The sequence below is a fragment of the Lycorma delicatula genome, chromosome 8 (genome assembly GCF_047948215.1).
Source record: "Lycorma delicatula isolate Av1 chromosome 8, ASM4794821v1, whole genome shotgun sequence".
NCBI lineage: Eukaryota > Metazoa > Arthropoda > Insecta > Hemiptera > Fulgoridae > Lycorma > Lycorma delicatula.
The window spans coordinates 16,284,795-16,301,573 of record NC_134462.1 but is presented as its reverse complement, the minus strand read 5'-3'; the positions used below and the strand labels follow the sequence as shown (position 1 = coordinate 16,301,573).

Genomic DNA, 16,779 nt, shown 5'->3' with positions numbered 1-16,779 from the left:
TTATTTCACATTTGTTTCATTTCATTATCTCTTTTTATTTACAATTTTTATCCGACTTTAAATTACATTTCAGTCCCTCCTCATAGAAAAACGTACCCCTCCCACCCGATAAGAGATTTCATATTGCATTTAGAATTAATAATAATTTCACGGTATACTATATTCAAAGAATTTGAAAAAAAAATTATAACAAATAAAATTTCCCGAGGCTACATTTAAAATAAATTTTCATGTTATGTATTGGAATTATAAATAAAAAATTTAAAAATATGTTTATAGAATTCTAAATCGTATTAATTTTAATAATTTGTTTGTTACAGATACAGTTTCGAACACAGCTAGCAGTTGGGAAAACAACGAACCATGTAAAACTGTTCCTGTCGATACAGAACCTCTAATACATACGTTGAACAACTCAATACAACAAAATGACACTAATTAGTTACATACTACTGTAACTATAACAACGTGTAATAACTGAATTTATTAATTAACTATAGATTTGTATATACAGTATGTTATATATATATATTCAGAGTACGTTATAAATAATATAATGTATGAAGTGGTTTAATGAACTTTTTAGTACAGTTAAATAAATGAATGTAGGATGTAAAAAAAAATTAGATTAAAAAAGAAATTGTGTCCATAATATATTCTACAATTTTGTATACTTGTATAATTGTGTATTGTAAATAACAATCTGCTTTAACTATAATTTATTGTATATATATATAATTTGTACAAAATATTATTACTATAATTAAGAACTATGCAAAATTTTTAGAAATATGGTATGTTACAGAGAAAGGAAGATTAATAAAACTAACTCATATTAATTATTTGCCAATTCAACTGTGATTTATTACTTAGATGAAAAATATGTGTATTACTACTATATTTAATATTTTCACTGTATCGATATAATGACGTTTATATTTGCATTAAAATTTTCAAAAATATTTTAAGCATTGTATTCATATCAAAATTTAATTGTAAAGAAAATCACTGTTAATAATAATGATTATAACGATAAAAAACGATATATTATTTTATACATATATAATCTGTCCCAGTCTTTTCTTGAATTTCTATCATACAAGTAATATATTTTTGAGACAGAGGAGTCAAAATGTAATTCTGAAAAAGTATTACTTATTATAGAACCAATTAATTTGATAAGAATAGGGAAAACTTTAAGTTCGCCAAATATTAGCAGCATTTTCCAAATGATATGAGAGCAGTCAATCAAAAGCCACTTCACTCCTCAATTATTCTAGGAAGACGATATTTGATGTTAATTTATTATTCATAGCAATTAATATCTTATTTTTACGAGCATCTTAAACCAAATGTCGGATAACAAATAATTATTCAATTATATCACTAAATAAATGTATATAAATTAATTTAAATCATTCATAAAAAAGAACTACAATTGCTAATAACTAATAACAATTAATAATTATTTAGCTTAGAGGTACTGTTAAACGCAATTTTGTGAAAAAGTATATTAATAAAAAACAAGTAAAGTATTGCATGACTTTCCCCAGCTCCACCGGTCAAGTCACTCAACTTCTTGCACGATTTTTATTACGTTATACGTTATTATTTTCATATGTATTAATAATAATATGATTATTATATAAAATATTTAACTTAAATTTACTTAAGTAAATTTTGCTTTAAATTGAACACCCCTATTTAATAGAGGCTAAAATAAGAAAAAAAATTTCAATAAAACTTTTCTGCATTTTAGATCCAGGATCTTTAATCTAAAAATAATTGTAGACATTTCTTGATAACTTTATATATTAAGTATAAGATTTCAACAAATATTTGAAAAATATTTAAACTGAAAGGAGATAGAGTAGAAGAACAAAAAACATATTTTTAAATTTTAAGAATTGGGGTTTAATTTTTAATTTTTTTTAAATTTACGTATACGCATTGAAGGTAAAGAAATTACTTTAATAAAACTTTCTCTAAAATGCCTCTGAAAAATTTTAAATCGGGTTTTTCAAGATATACCTCCACTCTCTTAACGAATTAAAAAAAAAATAATAATATGATCAATGCCCCGTAAACAGATTTCTGTTTATGGGGCATTGATTGAGGCATTCGAGTCAAATTTGAAGAAAATAAATAGGCTTGGTCAAAAACAGAGGCCAAAAACAGTGCGACACACGTAGACACATACATACGAGTACATAATGTTTTTTATTTTTTTGTCTAGATGAACCAGTTGGACTCTAAAACATGAAGATTTGCAAAAAAAAAAACCCGATATTCCATTTTTGACATGAATACCACAATTTCCGCTTTGGATATATTCTAAATTTGGCTAGATATATTCGCCGGGAAAGTAAAAGATATACTATCAGAATTAATTTTTATGCAACAGGATAATAGAATACGAGTATAATAATACTTTTATTCATATATTATAATATTTTCTAAATATCATTAGTAGAAGTGAAGTAATGAAATATTAAAATATACTCCTCCAAACGAGCAGAAGGAACGAGAGGAAAGAATGAGCAGAAATGCATGTATACCACGCATTTCTTTTTGTGAAAATGGAAAAATTATTTTTTTAATTACATTATATTTTTTATGCGACACCTTGCAAAAAAAATCTGCATTGATATTAACATAATGGTATTACCTAATATGACTTTAAATGAATATAATAATAACAATAAATACAGACGTTACATAGATTAAAAATATTTTATAATAATTCTTCAAATATCATAAAGAATTTTCACCACGAGGAAACACTTCAAAAAAAAAACTTCTCCATATATTTCTAATACTGCTGAAGGAACATAATATTAAGTTTTAATATAATACTAAGTTAAGTTTTTCGAAAACATAAAATAAAATAAAAAAGTTGACAACACAACAGTATCCAATCATACGACATTTTTCTGACGCACGGCTTACACACACAACTTAATTAAAAATACTTATTTTATTTAAATATAATATTTTATGTACAGCTGTACGTCAGTGAAACACTAGCGCTCCTTGTGATGGCAGGGGGTACTGCTGAGGCAGTACACCCGCTTAAACCCACCGGGTTGGTATTGGTTAACGCGTCTTCCCAAATCAGCTGATTTGGAAGTCGAGAGTTACAGCGTTCAAGTCCTAGTAAAGCCAGTTATTTTTACACGGATTTGAATACTAGATCGTGTATACCGGTGTTCTTTGGCGGTTGGGTTTCAATTAACCACACATCTCAGGAACGGTCGAACTGAGAATGTACAAGACTACACTTCATTTACACTCATACATATCATCCTCATTCATCCTCTGAATAATTATCTAAACCGTAGTTACCGGAGGCTAAACAGGAAAAAGAAAGAGAAGTACACCCACTTAGCCACTAGTTTAGAGAATTATTTTGGATAGGGGTACGATTTCGAAAAAAAAAATATTTGCAACCTTTATTATTTTTTGTTAACAAATGTGCCTAAGAAAAATAAGATCTTAATTAGTCAAAATCTCCAAGAAACCGTCGGTGACCTTATTCTACAGCCTCACTCCCTTGCCTTTTAAGTTGGAAATTTAATGATATCAATGCCCCATATACAGAAGTAATCATAATAATCAAGCTTGTTCAAAATCGGTCCAGTAGTACTGGAGATAAAAGGAGTGAGAACCAAACGCACACACGTACATATGAACATCCGGAAAATTACCATCCGATTTTTTGAGATCCTTAGGTTTCTAAACGTCAAGATCCGGTGAAATCCGCATATGCTCAAATTAGACCGACTATAACACTCCTCTAGTAAAGGTAAAAATTGGAATTATGAAAAGAATGAAATTCATAAAGTATATTAATTTTTGTTAAAATTAATGAAAAATGTATGTAATGTATTTTTTTTTTTTTTCATTTAACTGTTTCATATTGTTGCTGCTGCAATAGCATAGCTGATAATAATCGGCAAACATTTTAGGTAACAGAATTTTTGAAAACTTCGGCATATCAAGACTCCCGTAGTCAGAAAACAAATACGTAACGGTTAGAGACATTTTCTCAAGATTATATATATATATACACACTATATTTTGTATATTTATATGTATACTGTATTTTGATTAATATCTCTGAACTGACGTAACATAAATTCTCCAAAATGCTCAAAGGAGTTCTAATTATGGGTAATTAATACCATTAATTTAAAAAAAAAATTAAAAAAGGACTAGTTTTCGCCATTTTTAATCGTGGTGGGATATTCAACATTACGTTTAAATAACTTTTGTCACATTTCTCGGAAAGCCTTTGATCAATAACTGAAATTTGCTAAAGTTATTTGACTAAATATATCCCTACTGTGGCCTGATTTTCGATTCCATCTGAAAAGTGTATAACATATTTGCTAGCAATATTTTTTTTAATATACCATAATTTTTGTACCATTTGAAATATTGCTGCAAATCGGTCCGATCTATCGAAAGTAAATTCAATAAATAAACTTTTAAGCCCCCAAAAAAGAAAGATGAATGGGACTCGTATTTAATATAATTTTCTTTTTATTCTTTAATTTGCAAGATTTGAAATCCAATATATGTAGAATACATGCATATTTTATATTTTTATACATATTTTATATTTTTATTCTATTTTTTTTTCTTTTTTGTTTAAAAAGTAGTCCCATCACTTAAAAGGATACCCAAAATAAAAACTTATTGATAATTTGTTATTTTTTGTCTGTTTTCAGATTGTGGTAATTTTTATAAATTTTATATGAGGTAGATATCGTGCAAGGGGTTCAAACAACACCCAAAATTCTTAACCAAAAATTGTGATTTTTTTTAAGCAAATGTAGCAATTATAAATGTAGAATATACTTATAGTTAATTATATATATATATATATATATATATATATATATATATATATATATATGATCATAAAAACTTCATTCACTTAATTGGGTCAACCGAGGGTCAAGCATTTTTTATAAATAATTTTGATTTTTTCTCAAGTATTTTTTTTAATACTACATAATTTTTAAGTTATAAAAGGATGTGGACATCCCCTAACATCCTTGTACGCCTATTAAATTATATATACACATTTTTTTTTTTAATGAAAAGTACAAAAAATGTTACTTCATTAATAACTTCTGATTTTTTTCATATTTTTTATCGTTATTATTGAATAAATTTTTTTAAAATCACATGTTAATAATAATAAATCAATATATTTATTAAAAAAACAAATACAAAAAACGTAGTGAAGCCTGATTCGAACCGACGTCCCTCCACCCCTTGTAAGATCCAAATATTTCATTAATTAAAATTTCATTTAGCTATAACTGTAACTTAACGAAAATAATTACTACTTACTATATATCTTTGAAAAGATCTCAATAAGAACCTATTATTGCAATTAAGAAAAAGAAAAAAAAAATCAAAATTTTTTTGGATTTTGGCCTTTTTTTGACACTTTTGATCCAGTCGATTAAATCAAAAACGGAGGAGCGCCACAGTCCTCAATTCAAAATTTCAACTGCGTACGGCTAATCGTTTTTGAATTACGCGAGATATATACGTAAGTACGTACAGACGTCACGCCGAAGATAGTTAAAATGGATTCAGGGATGGTCAAAATGAATATTTTCGATGAAAACCGAATCGCGATCATAATCATCATAATTTTCAAGGAAGTAAAAATGTATTAAGAGAGTCAGATCGGACGCAAATTTTTGTGTTAAACATTTTGACTTTTTCGCAATTGTACTTTAAATATTAAAAAACTGTCATTATTATTTTAAAATCTTATGACCTCTTTTGAAAGAAAAATCTGTAAAGGAAAAATCCGGGAAAGTTATGCAATCTTTTGCCGGCTTTTTAGTTTTACATTGGTTTTATTGTTTTTTCTGCCTGTTGGATTCTTATGCTTGATTTCTATTAATTTCAATTTAAAATCCAATATTACATTTTTTATAAAGGAAATAAAAATTCAGAAATTTAGCTTCTTGATAATCAATTATAAAAGTTTTAGGGATGACTAAACTTCACCCTGCCCAATTAAACATTCATCAGGATGGCTTAGGCCGACCATTCCTGAGATGTGAATTTAATTATCATCCAGTCACCAAAGTACACATGTTTCCACTGTCTAATATTAAAATCTGTATAAAAAAACTAATATTTACTAGGATTCAAACCTCAGAATCTTCGACTTCAAAAATCAGGTATTTAACAGGTGATTTGCCACGACGAGTTTACCACTAGATAAGCCAGGTGGCCTAATAATTCATTTAATTATTTTGTGCTTAATATATCCTCCTCTATGAATCATGAGACCTTGCCGTTGGTGAGTGGGCTTGAGTGCTCAGGGATACAGAGTAGCTGGACCGAAGGTGCAACCATATCGGAGAGGTATCTGTTGAAAGACAGACTAAGGAATAATTCCTGAAAGAGGGCAGCAGCTCTTTCAGTAGTTGTTAGGGGCGTGAGTCAGAATGACTTAAACGGCCGTATCAACATCACTCAGTCCTCTGAGTACTGCGCAGCTGAAAGCAATGGAAAACTACAATGTTTTTATTATTTTTTTCCAAGAAAATGTGGTTCTCTGCAATTTCACACAACAATAATGGAGGCGCCTTCCTTGGTAAAATATTCCAGAGGTAAAATAGTCCCCCGTTCGGATCTCCGGGTAGGGACTACTAAGGAAGGGGTCACCAAAAAACCACGACTAACACTAGATAGGGAATCTTGAAGAGCTGCATCAAACCAGTCAAATGACTGAAGACAAAAAAAAAGTGTTTATTATATATACATATAAACAAATATTGAATCAAGATTCAGCCTCGATTTTTAAAAATTTTGAAATTTCAGCGGCAAAATTTTCACCATACTCGGTTATTGTTAAATAAGAAGCAATTTTTTTTTTTTTTTTTTTTTTAATAATATCTCTGCATAAATAGTTAAGAAATACTAAGATGTTAATAACTCCGAATTTTAAAATTATCAATAGTTTGACTTTAAATTAAAAAAAAAAAAAAAACATTATTAATATTGAAGATTATATTTAAATAAACATGAAAACAAAGAGTTTTCTTATAAAAGTATTTACAGGAATGCTTTCATTATTTTTAAGCCTCAAATACATTCCGGTAATTAAGTCGTATATTTGTTTACATAAACAGAAAAAAATTATTCATATAATGTTTATTATTTCCTAATAAAGAGTCAGGAAATATATATATATATTTTAAACTAATTTCATTTTCATCGTATTTTCTTCCCACTGAAATAAATAATTTTGTTAGATCAATCTTAATTTGAAACTTTGCGTTTATTATTTAATCCAAATTTTTTATCAAGAATAACCAAACACTTAACCAGAAATAAACTGTGTTATCACTACTAAAGCGCTATTAAGTGATGTCTTCCCCTTAAGGATCCCTCAGATAAGTTGTTGATCACCGAGGGCTAGTTGAATTTGAATATTCAACCAGACCTCGATTGAAAACTGTTAAAAAAAATTAATTTCATAATGATCTTAATATTTTAGGAAAATAAGTATTTTAAATATGAATAACGTTTATCACGAAGTTCGTTAGAACTTCGCCGGTAAGAGTCCGCAGAACTGGACGGCACGGCGAAGTCAACGAACTATGTTTACAGTTCTAAACATGACCTAACCTAAAAGTGAAATGAAAATGGGGAAACAAATTAAAAAATTAGCATGAAAACGTTATATTTCACTTCAATTAGATTTGTAATAAACAATACTTCAAAAAAATACCTCGAATTTTGTTAGACAATGTTTATAATTACAAATTAATAAGTGCAATATTAAATCACGGATCTTCGATTCGTAAAGGTCATTATACTAGTTTTATTAACAAAGGAAAAATATGGTAAGAAGTGAATGATATATCGACAAAAAAAATTGGCCGTGAAATTCAATTTGTTTGTTCTTGAAAGGCAATAAATTTTAATAATAAATCCGTAAGATAAGAATCAGTAATATTCATAAAAAAATAAAAGAATAATCTAACAAAACGCCGTGGTATCCAAAAAAAAAAATTACAATGAGATTGTAAACCGGACGGTAAGATTTTCGCAGATATCATTTTTTCTGCTAAAAAAACAAAAATTTCTGTAATAGGAATAAAACTGTTTTTAACAAAACGATCCTGGTATTAAAAAAGGTAAAACATTACATATTATCGTTCTTAATATGGAACTTAAGCGTTCCATATAATAAAAAAAAAATTAGATAAATCTGTTACAAAACTCTTACCGGCCCGATCTCATTTATAAGTAATAGATTTTACATTTACAGAAATAATACAATTCTTATGATTATTCTTTATTTAATAAATGAAATCGGGCCGGTAAGAGTTTTATAACAATTTTTTCTATTTTTTGCTTATTATTTGGAACGCTTAAACATTGTTTATTTTATATATTATTATATATCTATTGTTTATTCCATACATTTAACGTATTTTTTTTTATATTCTAAATTAATAACAGATTTTGATAATAAAAATGTAGTGTCTTACCTTTTTCATATCAGTATCGTTTGTAAATAGTTTTATTCATACTACAAATTTTTTTGTTTTCTGAGCGCAAAAAATGATATCTGCGAGACTCTTACCGTACAGTTTACAATTTCATTATAATTTTTTTGAATTATGTCTGTTCATTACAGAGAGCGTTTCACGAAAAATGTAACACACTTTCAGGACACGTTCTTCAGGTGAAAATAAAGAAGAAAGTTCTAATAAACGTAGGTTCCGAAATACTTTGTTAGCGAGCGCCGGCTGGCGAAAGATTTCGTTCTGATTTCTAAGTCTTCAGTAAAATTAAACTAGACTGTAGTCTTCGGATAATTTTAGTGGTTTTATATGACATCTGACCTGAAAAATTAAACAAATAGTTCCGGGAACTTTATTTTTAGTCGTTTTTGAGAAATTTGGTGTAAAAACATAAGATTGGGGTCGAAAAGTACACTATTTTAGGTTTAGCATAAAATAACTTTATTAATTGGTAATGAACATCCAAAGGTTTATAACAACGTAGTAGAGAATTTGATTGTGAATAAAATGGTAAGATTAAAGTCCATAGAAATGAAATACAAACAAGAGTTTTGAAGTTTATTAAAATCAAAACATATCAAAATGTGGCAGATTTTAATTAGGTATTAAAGGAAAAAAGATATCAGTATAACAAAACAAAAGAAATAAATATTTTAGAAAACTAACATTAGAAAATAAACGAACTATTTATATAAATACATATTTAAAAATTAAACCCATAGTGCTTCCGATTACTATTTTCATCATCTTCAGAGCTATATTATTGAAATAATATCTAAAAAAAAGTAAAATATGTTAAAAACATTTCCTGATATTTAGGTGACGCCTGTTTATTTAAAAATAAGTAATTTAAATTCTTTCATAAGTTGATTTCATTTTGATATTAAAAATAAATAAACAAATTTCTTATAAATTCTTTTAAATAACTTCACATCTCCAGTAATATTATAAATTATACATTTTTATAAGTATTTATTTGTAATAATTTTTTTTGAATTAAATGTATTGCTTTTATTACATATTTCTTTCAAAAATTAAAGTACTAGTACAAAAGTTTTTTTTTTTTAATTTTAAATTACAAAAATCATGAAAGACCTTAGAAAAAAGTTTCATATTTATACATAAATATACATTTAAACATCTAGATTTAATTTAATTTTCATATTTTAGAATTTATATATTCAGATTTATGTAGGTTAAAATTTGACAGTTGTACTAATGTGTGTGGCTGCATTGTAAATTATTGCTTACATAGGGGGGTAAAGAAACAAATGGTCAACACATACCCAATTCATACATCAACTGTGTTTATTGTCAAAATAATTTGGAAAGTTACAAAAATGTTGTGTTTAATCAAATTAATTAATTACTACAAGATGTATTTTCTGGTAAATTTATGTTTTAAACAAACTTAAAACACTGTTTTTATTACAAGAAAATAAGTGAATAGTGAAATTTAAAAAAATAAAAAAACTACAAAAAAGAAAAGGAATTGTATTTTTCAGCTTTTTTTTAATTCTTCAAAAAATAAAGGAATATAATATACGTACCTCCGTGACTGAGCATCTCGGAATTTCATGCGGAGATCCCGGGTTCGAATCCCGTTCAGGCATGGCATCTTTTCATACGCTACCAATTTCCACCGGGCTAATGACCACCATAGCTGTTGATACCCGCTCTTTCATAACAAAAAAATGTACATATAATATCATAAAATTTTTTCAGACAAAAAATGGAAGTATTGCAAAAGTATTATTTTTGAAAAGCTATTTTTTATTTATTTTTATTTAAAATTTTTTAATCATATCGTTCAAAATATGATTTGACAAACAAAAAAGCAACCCGTATTGACGTTTGAAAAATGTAGGTTTCTCTTAGTAAAAACAGAAAAAGAAATATACAAAAAAAATCATAAAGTAAATATTACAGTAGGTGATTAAAAGCTCTCTGAATGAGAGAATATGTAAACTCAAGGTCAGTTACAGAGAAATCACTGGGTCAGTCTAGTGCTGAACTCGTAATCGTACAAATTAGATGATTTCGAAGTCGAGAGTTCTATGGTCGATAATAGAACGTTTCAATTCCTAGTAAAGGAAGTTACACTTTTATTCGAATTTGAATACTAGATCGTACTTACCAGTGTTCTTGGGTGGTTGGGTTTCAATTAACCACACATCTCAGAACGACATCTCGACCTAACACTGTACAAAACTACACTTTATTTACATTCATACATATCATCCTCATTCATCCCTCTGATGTAATACGTTACGGTGGTTCCGGAGGCTACACAGAAACAGAAAAAAAAGATCAGTTAAAGAAACTACGAACGAAAAATATCATCGCCACAATCAATTTTATGCTCAGCGATAATCAGTCAAATGATACTACTGAGAAAACTTTTAAATCCCCGGTTAAAAGTATGAGAAATTATAAAGCGACATTGTAGAAAAATATTTGCGCCAATTGATAATAAAAGAATATTAGTAATAGAAAAAAAAATACGAAACGCGTGAGAAAAGGAACAACGCTTAAAAACTACTTAGGATAATTATAATTGAAAGCATATTTTCTAAATTAATTAATTAAGATAAATTGGTGGTTAATATACAGGTTGACTCAAAGAAACGGGAAATTAAAAAAAATTAAATAACGTTAATGAAAAATTTTTTTTAGAAAATGAATTTTATTTCATGTAATTGTACAAATGTTGCCATTTTAGGATACATACATTTTAGTTTATTTTTTAAAGATGACATCTTGCATGTGACCTCCTCTTCTACGTAAACACTCACGAAGTCTCTTCGTTAATTTGTTCATGGTTTGACGTAACATCTCAACTGGAATTTCCGCAATCGTTTCTCGAATCTTTGCCTTCAGTTCTTCCGTTGTAGCAGGTCTACTGTGGAACACTTTGCTTTTAAGGTGACCCCGCAGAAAGAAATCGCAAGCTGAGAGATCAGGCGATCTGGAAGGCCATCTAATGTCACCATTTCGTGAAATGACACGTTGTCCAAACAATCGGCGTACAGCTGCCATCGATATTCGTGCAGTATGTGACGTTGCTCCGTCTTGTTGAAACCAGGCTGTGTTAAGAATCGGTGGAAATCTCTTTTGTTGTTCCACAACAAAGGTTTCAAGCACGGCTACGTAACGAGCCGACGTCACTGTAATCGCACAGTGGATGACCGTTGTCATCCTCAAAAAAATAAGGGCCTGTAACACCGTAAGATGCCATAGCACACCATACGGTCACTTTTCGGCTTTGCAACGGACGCTGGTATAGTTGCGTAGGATTTTCTTGTGCCCAGTATCTGAAATTTTGCTTGTTAACAAATCCACTGAGGTGGAAATGCGCTTCGTCTGACATCCACACTTCGTGAACAAACTCTTCGTTATTATTTATCTTCTTAAGCATTACATTACAGAATTGTGCTCGCACAACTGCATCGTTCGGTTTCAGTTCCTGGACGATCTGCAACTTGTATGGATGGAATTGCAAGTCCTTTACTAACATTCTTCGAACACTTGAACTATGCGATTGTAAAGACGCTGAGAGACGACGGATTGACCGATGTGGACTTCGTGTGACAGCATCTTGTAAAGCTTGAACATTCTGTGGTGTACGGACGGTTCGCTTACGGCCTGGAGGTTTCTTTTTCATCGCCGAACCAGTTTCCTCAAAATTAGATATCCATGTTTTAATTGCATGTGCTGATGATGGAACACGGTCGTGCCGTCCCAGATTAAAATGACGGCGAAATTCTCTACGCGCTCCCTCCACACTGTCATTGTTTTTGTAAAACGCTTTGATAGCAAATGCATGTTGCGCACCACTCCAAGGATCCATGACAACTAAATGGCAGGTTAGGTTAGAGAGGCTGGCGCCACTTATCAAGTGGTACCAATCGCCCACGGCTACCAACACCACTTTCAAAATTTCCCGTTTCTATGAATCAGCCTGTATTTTCTAATCTTCCTTTTATATCATTTAACGAGGTTTAATGTACAAATGACAAAATAAATGAAAAAAAATATATTAAAAATTATCAATCTACGAGTAACATGTATGTAAATTTTTATTTAAAAACCCGGTTTAAAGATTCCACGTATATTATCTAGTTAAACCAGTATAGGGCACCAGAGAGATTTCCTGTACAAAATTAAAAAAAGAGTCATCGAAATCGTTACAAAATTTATACATCAAATTCCTCTTTAAAGTGCTTTAAAAGTTAAGAAAGGAAATAAACTTCGGATTTTTTTGATTTTTTTTGTTAGATGAAAATCAACTAATAAGTTACATCAAGTAGATACAAAATTTACAAAAAATTAAAAATATAGCCTTATTAACACGACTTTTGAACAATATAGTACAAATATAAATTTAAAAAAATATATATATATTTAGTGTACATAAAGTAAAAGAACGCTTAAATAACTTCTGAATCCGTAAGCATGGAAAAATTAAATTTAAGAACTCTTCCTAACTCAAAATGATTAATTTCTTGGCATGAGACTACAATACCCGAAGCATCAAGGGGCCTCTATAAGGGGGAATACTCAAATATTTTAAATTGAAAGATTAAAACTGTGATATACCATTATAAGGGCGTAGAAAAATAAAAATTCAGATAAAAAAATTTTCATGTATGATAATCATAACCAAAATGGCAGCTAGTTAATATTTTTTACAGCTAGTTTCAAATTTGGCCTACAGTACAACACAAGCAGTGTACAGTTATACCAAAAAGTAGTTAATTTTGAGATAGAAGCAATTGCTAAATTAAATTTTTTATTGTTAGAGACTGTAGAAATTCGGCCTAGTTGATTTCTGGGATGTGTCCTCAGTGTCGAAAACTGGATGATAACCCAACCACCAAAGGACACCAGTATAGACGATCTAGTATTCAAATCCGTATGAAAGTAACTGCCTTTACTAGGATTTATACGTTACAACTCTCGACTTCGAAATCAGCTGATTTGCGAAGACGCGTTCACCACTAGACCAACCCGGTGGGTTCAACAAACCCAAATACGTTTGTTTAATTTAACAAGTGAAACCCAAACAGAACTTAAACTCTACCTTTTTCAGAGTTTATAAAATCAACCTAATTTCTTTTAAAATTGACAAAAACATATGCAAGTCAAATTTTTAACAAGGAAATACTCAAGGGTTCACAAAACATTTAATAATTCTACTTCAACGCAACAGAGTTTTACTACAATAAAATAATTTTGATAATTAAAACTTTAAAAAACAATATTATCAATAGATTAAAAATACTGAGTTCTGAAATCTTGGCAGCTGAATAGGTGGATAGCATTGTCCCATGACCGCACTACTAATGACGTTCTTATTGATATCTCAACTTAAATAAAAGGATTGCTCAAAATCCTCTTAGTAAGGCCTTTCATCAGGAGGCCCCGGGTTTGAATCCCCCGGTCAGGTACGGCATTTCTCATACGCTAAAAAATTTAATTTCCATATTCCACGGACAAGCTCGAAAAGCTTAAGTGGCGAGATCATCAATCCAAAAATATTTGTAACAAGTCTAGATTGATCAGACTCGAATTCGGTACCTCTGGAAAAAAGGGATAGACGCTACCACTCCACAAGAGAGATTAAATTCTCACTTTTACATAAACGGGAAGGGTGGATTAGAGAAATATGTAAATAACGAACATGAAAGTCGGCGAAGATAGTTTTATACGACCACCTTAAAATAGGGGTTAGGTGGGTTAAAACTTATTATTAATAAAAGGTATTTTATTAAAAAAAAAGAAAAAAAGATTAATATCAGTACAGTATCAGTAATTAATTTTAAATATACAAAGTTTTAATAAATATAGCAGCATCGTAATAGTTTTACTAAAATAATCTTTAACATTGAAACCACGTAAAATTTTTTCCATCTTTTGTTTAAAAAAATACGAATTCTATGAAAAAGACTTATTAGAATAAAAAAAAAGTTTACATCGGTTTAATACGGTTATCTGATACGAATTCCTTTCACAAAGTTTATTACATAGAAGACGACTGGCTGGTTAACGAATTGTGGAGTACTAACAAGGAAGCTCAATGTTACCGAATATTTTAACAGTTTCATGTTACAATTACTTCTCTTGAAATATCATTTACAAGCGAAGTTAACTTAATATATTTGATAATGTACATTCGTAATACTGTCTTTTACTTTTTATAACTCAGTTATTTCTTTAATTAGTTGTACTAATTATTATAGTGTCGATAGTTTTAATACAATAAGAATTGTGTATTCCCACTTCATGACATCTTGTCGTTGTGACAAAGTGACTTCTAAAGTTAGCTAAATATCAGTGCAATATTCTTGTAAGAACGACAACAGTTACATATTTTAACTTTCAAACTGTATTAATGTAATTTTCGATTCGGTACAATTAACATCATTTCAAATATAATAAAAACTTCTATAAGAAATCTACAGTAACTACATTTTACTCGACGAATATGTTATATTTCTAGGAAAAAAAAATTAAAATAAATATGTCGAAAATCTCAAGTATACCAAGAAACATAATTTATGTATTGGCAGGATCGATTTATGTATCGATCTGCCTGCCCACAACGATAACTGTTTAGTACGAGAATAATTGTCATTAATAATGCATGCATTTTTTAAAAGTTGTTATGGGTTTCAATTAGACATGAAAATTACATGACTAATTGAACAATCCAATTGAAAATACCATCGTAATGTTATACAGTGTTGCAGTATCATGACGATTTTGTAAATTTAAAAAAAAAAAATACAAAATATAATTTACCTAAGTATGTTAGGTAGATTTCAAAAGAAAGCTCCTATTGTAATGGGATTTGACTTTAAAATTTTGATATATTTTAGCGTTTCACATTCCCCAGATCCCAAAATCACCGTCAGTTCAAAAGTTTATATATGCATTTATATATATATATTTCATAATTTTGTGGACACGATAACTGCCGTAATTTTTTGCCAATCACTTCCAAATTGATACTTAAAATATAACGGCGCAAAATCAAGGTTGCGGTCGTTAATGGGCAAAATAGGACCATGGGGGTGAAAATGGGAGGGCTTTTTCGAAAACACAGAATATCACTATAACTTAATAACGAACTCGTTTAAAGTTTCTACTATTCTTTGGATAAGGGCCTTTAACGTATCTAAGTAAAGTCTTTTGATATCACAGACCATTGGTCCAAGGGGTGGGAAAAATGGGGGTTTGAAGTCAAAAATAACATACCTCCCTTAATAGGCACAGCATCGAATCGGTTTAAAGTGATCGTTAGTCCTCTAAATATTATCTAAAACTTTTGTCTGAAACAATTTTTGATATGACCAACCCTTACGGCAAGGGATGAACAAAATGTTGCTGGAATTGTAAAAAGATGGGGCTGGTCTTATGCTAAATATGTGAAACTTATTTCACATTGAATCATTGTCGTATTGAGTAAATTTGAAGTTTTTCTTATCTTTAAGGTGGAAATCGTTTTTATCCCCCACTTAACACCGATGAAATTACCTCCGCCTTCCAGCGTGCCGAAAGGGATATTTTTAATGTGTAATTTTGTAAAATATAATGCCATTTATCGGCGTAACTTAATTTTTTTAATAAAATTTCAGTCTAATGCCGCCGTCATTTTCAATGTACTATTGTAGATTGTCTCGCAGATTTCTTATCGCTGCTTGCACCATTTTTTTTTACTCTGATTTCTTCTTGTAAAAAAACTTTAAATTAACTTTATTAAGTATACCGAAAAACACTCTAACTTTAGATACCTCCAGAGAAAATACTCGCATGCTAATAGGTATGAAGAACATGCCAGTCATGCAACGTCTCCTCCTTTAAAAATTATGCAGCCAAATAATCGTTTTTCTAACCACCGTCATGGGTGTTCTGGCGGTGTGAGCTGTTGTTCTATCCTGTTGGACTCCCAGTGCATTCAAGTCGATTCTACGACGAAGCTGTTCAGGTGCAAAGAATTCTTATAATATCGTTGAGTACAGTTGTCATCACATGCTCTTCTTCTTTGAAAAAATAAGGGCCTATGATTCCAAAACTTGACAGAGCCCATCACTTGACAAGTGGTTTGTGAAGAGAATGTAAATGTAGATGGCTTGGGATTAGTCTCAAACCGGTAACGAAAATTTTGTTTGTTCATTGTGCCCGATAAATGAGAATACAT

The 16,779-nt window shown here is 29.6% G+C and overlaps 1 protein-coding gene across 1 annotated transcript in view; it reads left to right on the top strand.

The window, feature by feature from the left end:
• LOC142328905 (uncharacterized) overlaps nt 1-762 on the top strand; it is a 376,489-nt gene extending 375,727 nt beyond the window's left edge. Inside the window, exon 9 of the mRNA XM_075373045.1 lies at nt 321-762. Coding sequence (XP_075229160.1) covers nt 321-442 — 122 coding nt within the window. The 3' untranslated portion in view covers nt 443-762. The remainder of the gene's footprint in view (nt 1-320) is intronic.
• Nucleotides 763-16,779: the final 16,017 nt, after the last annotated feature.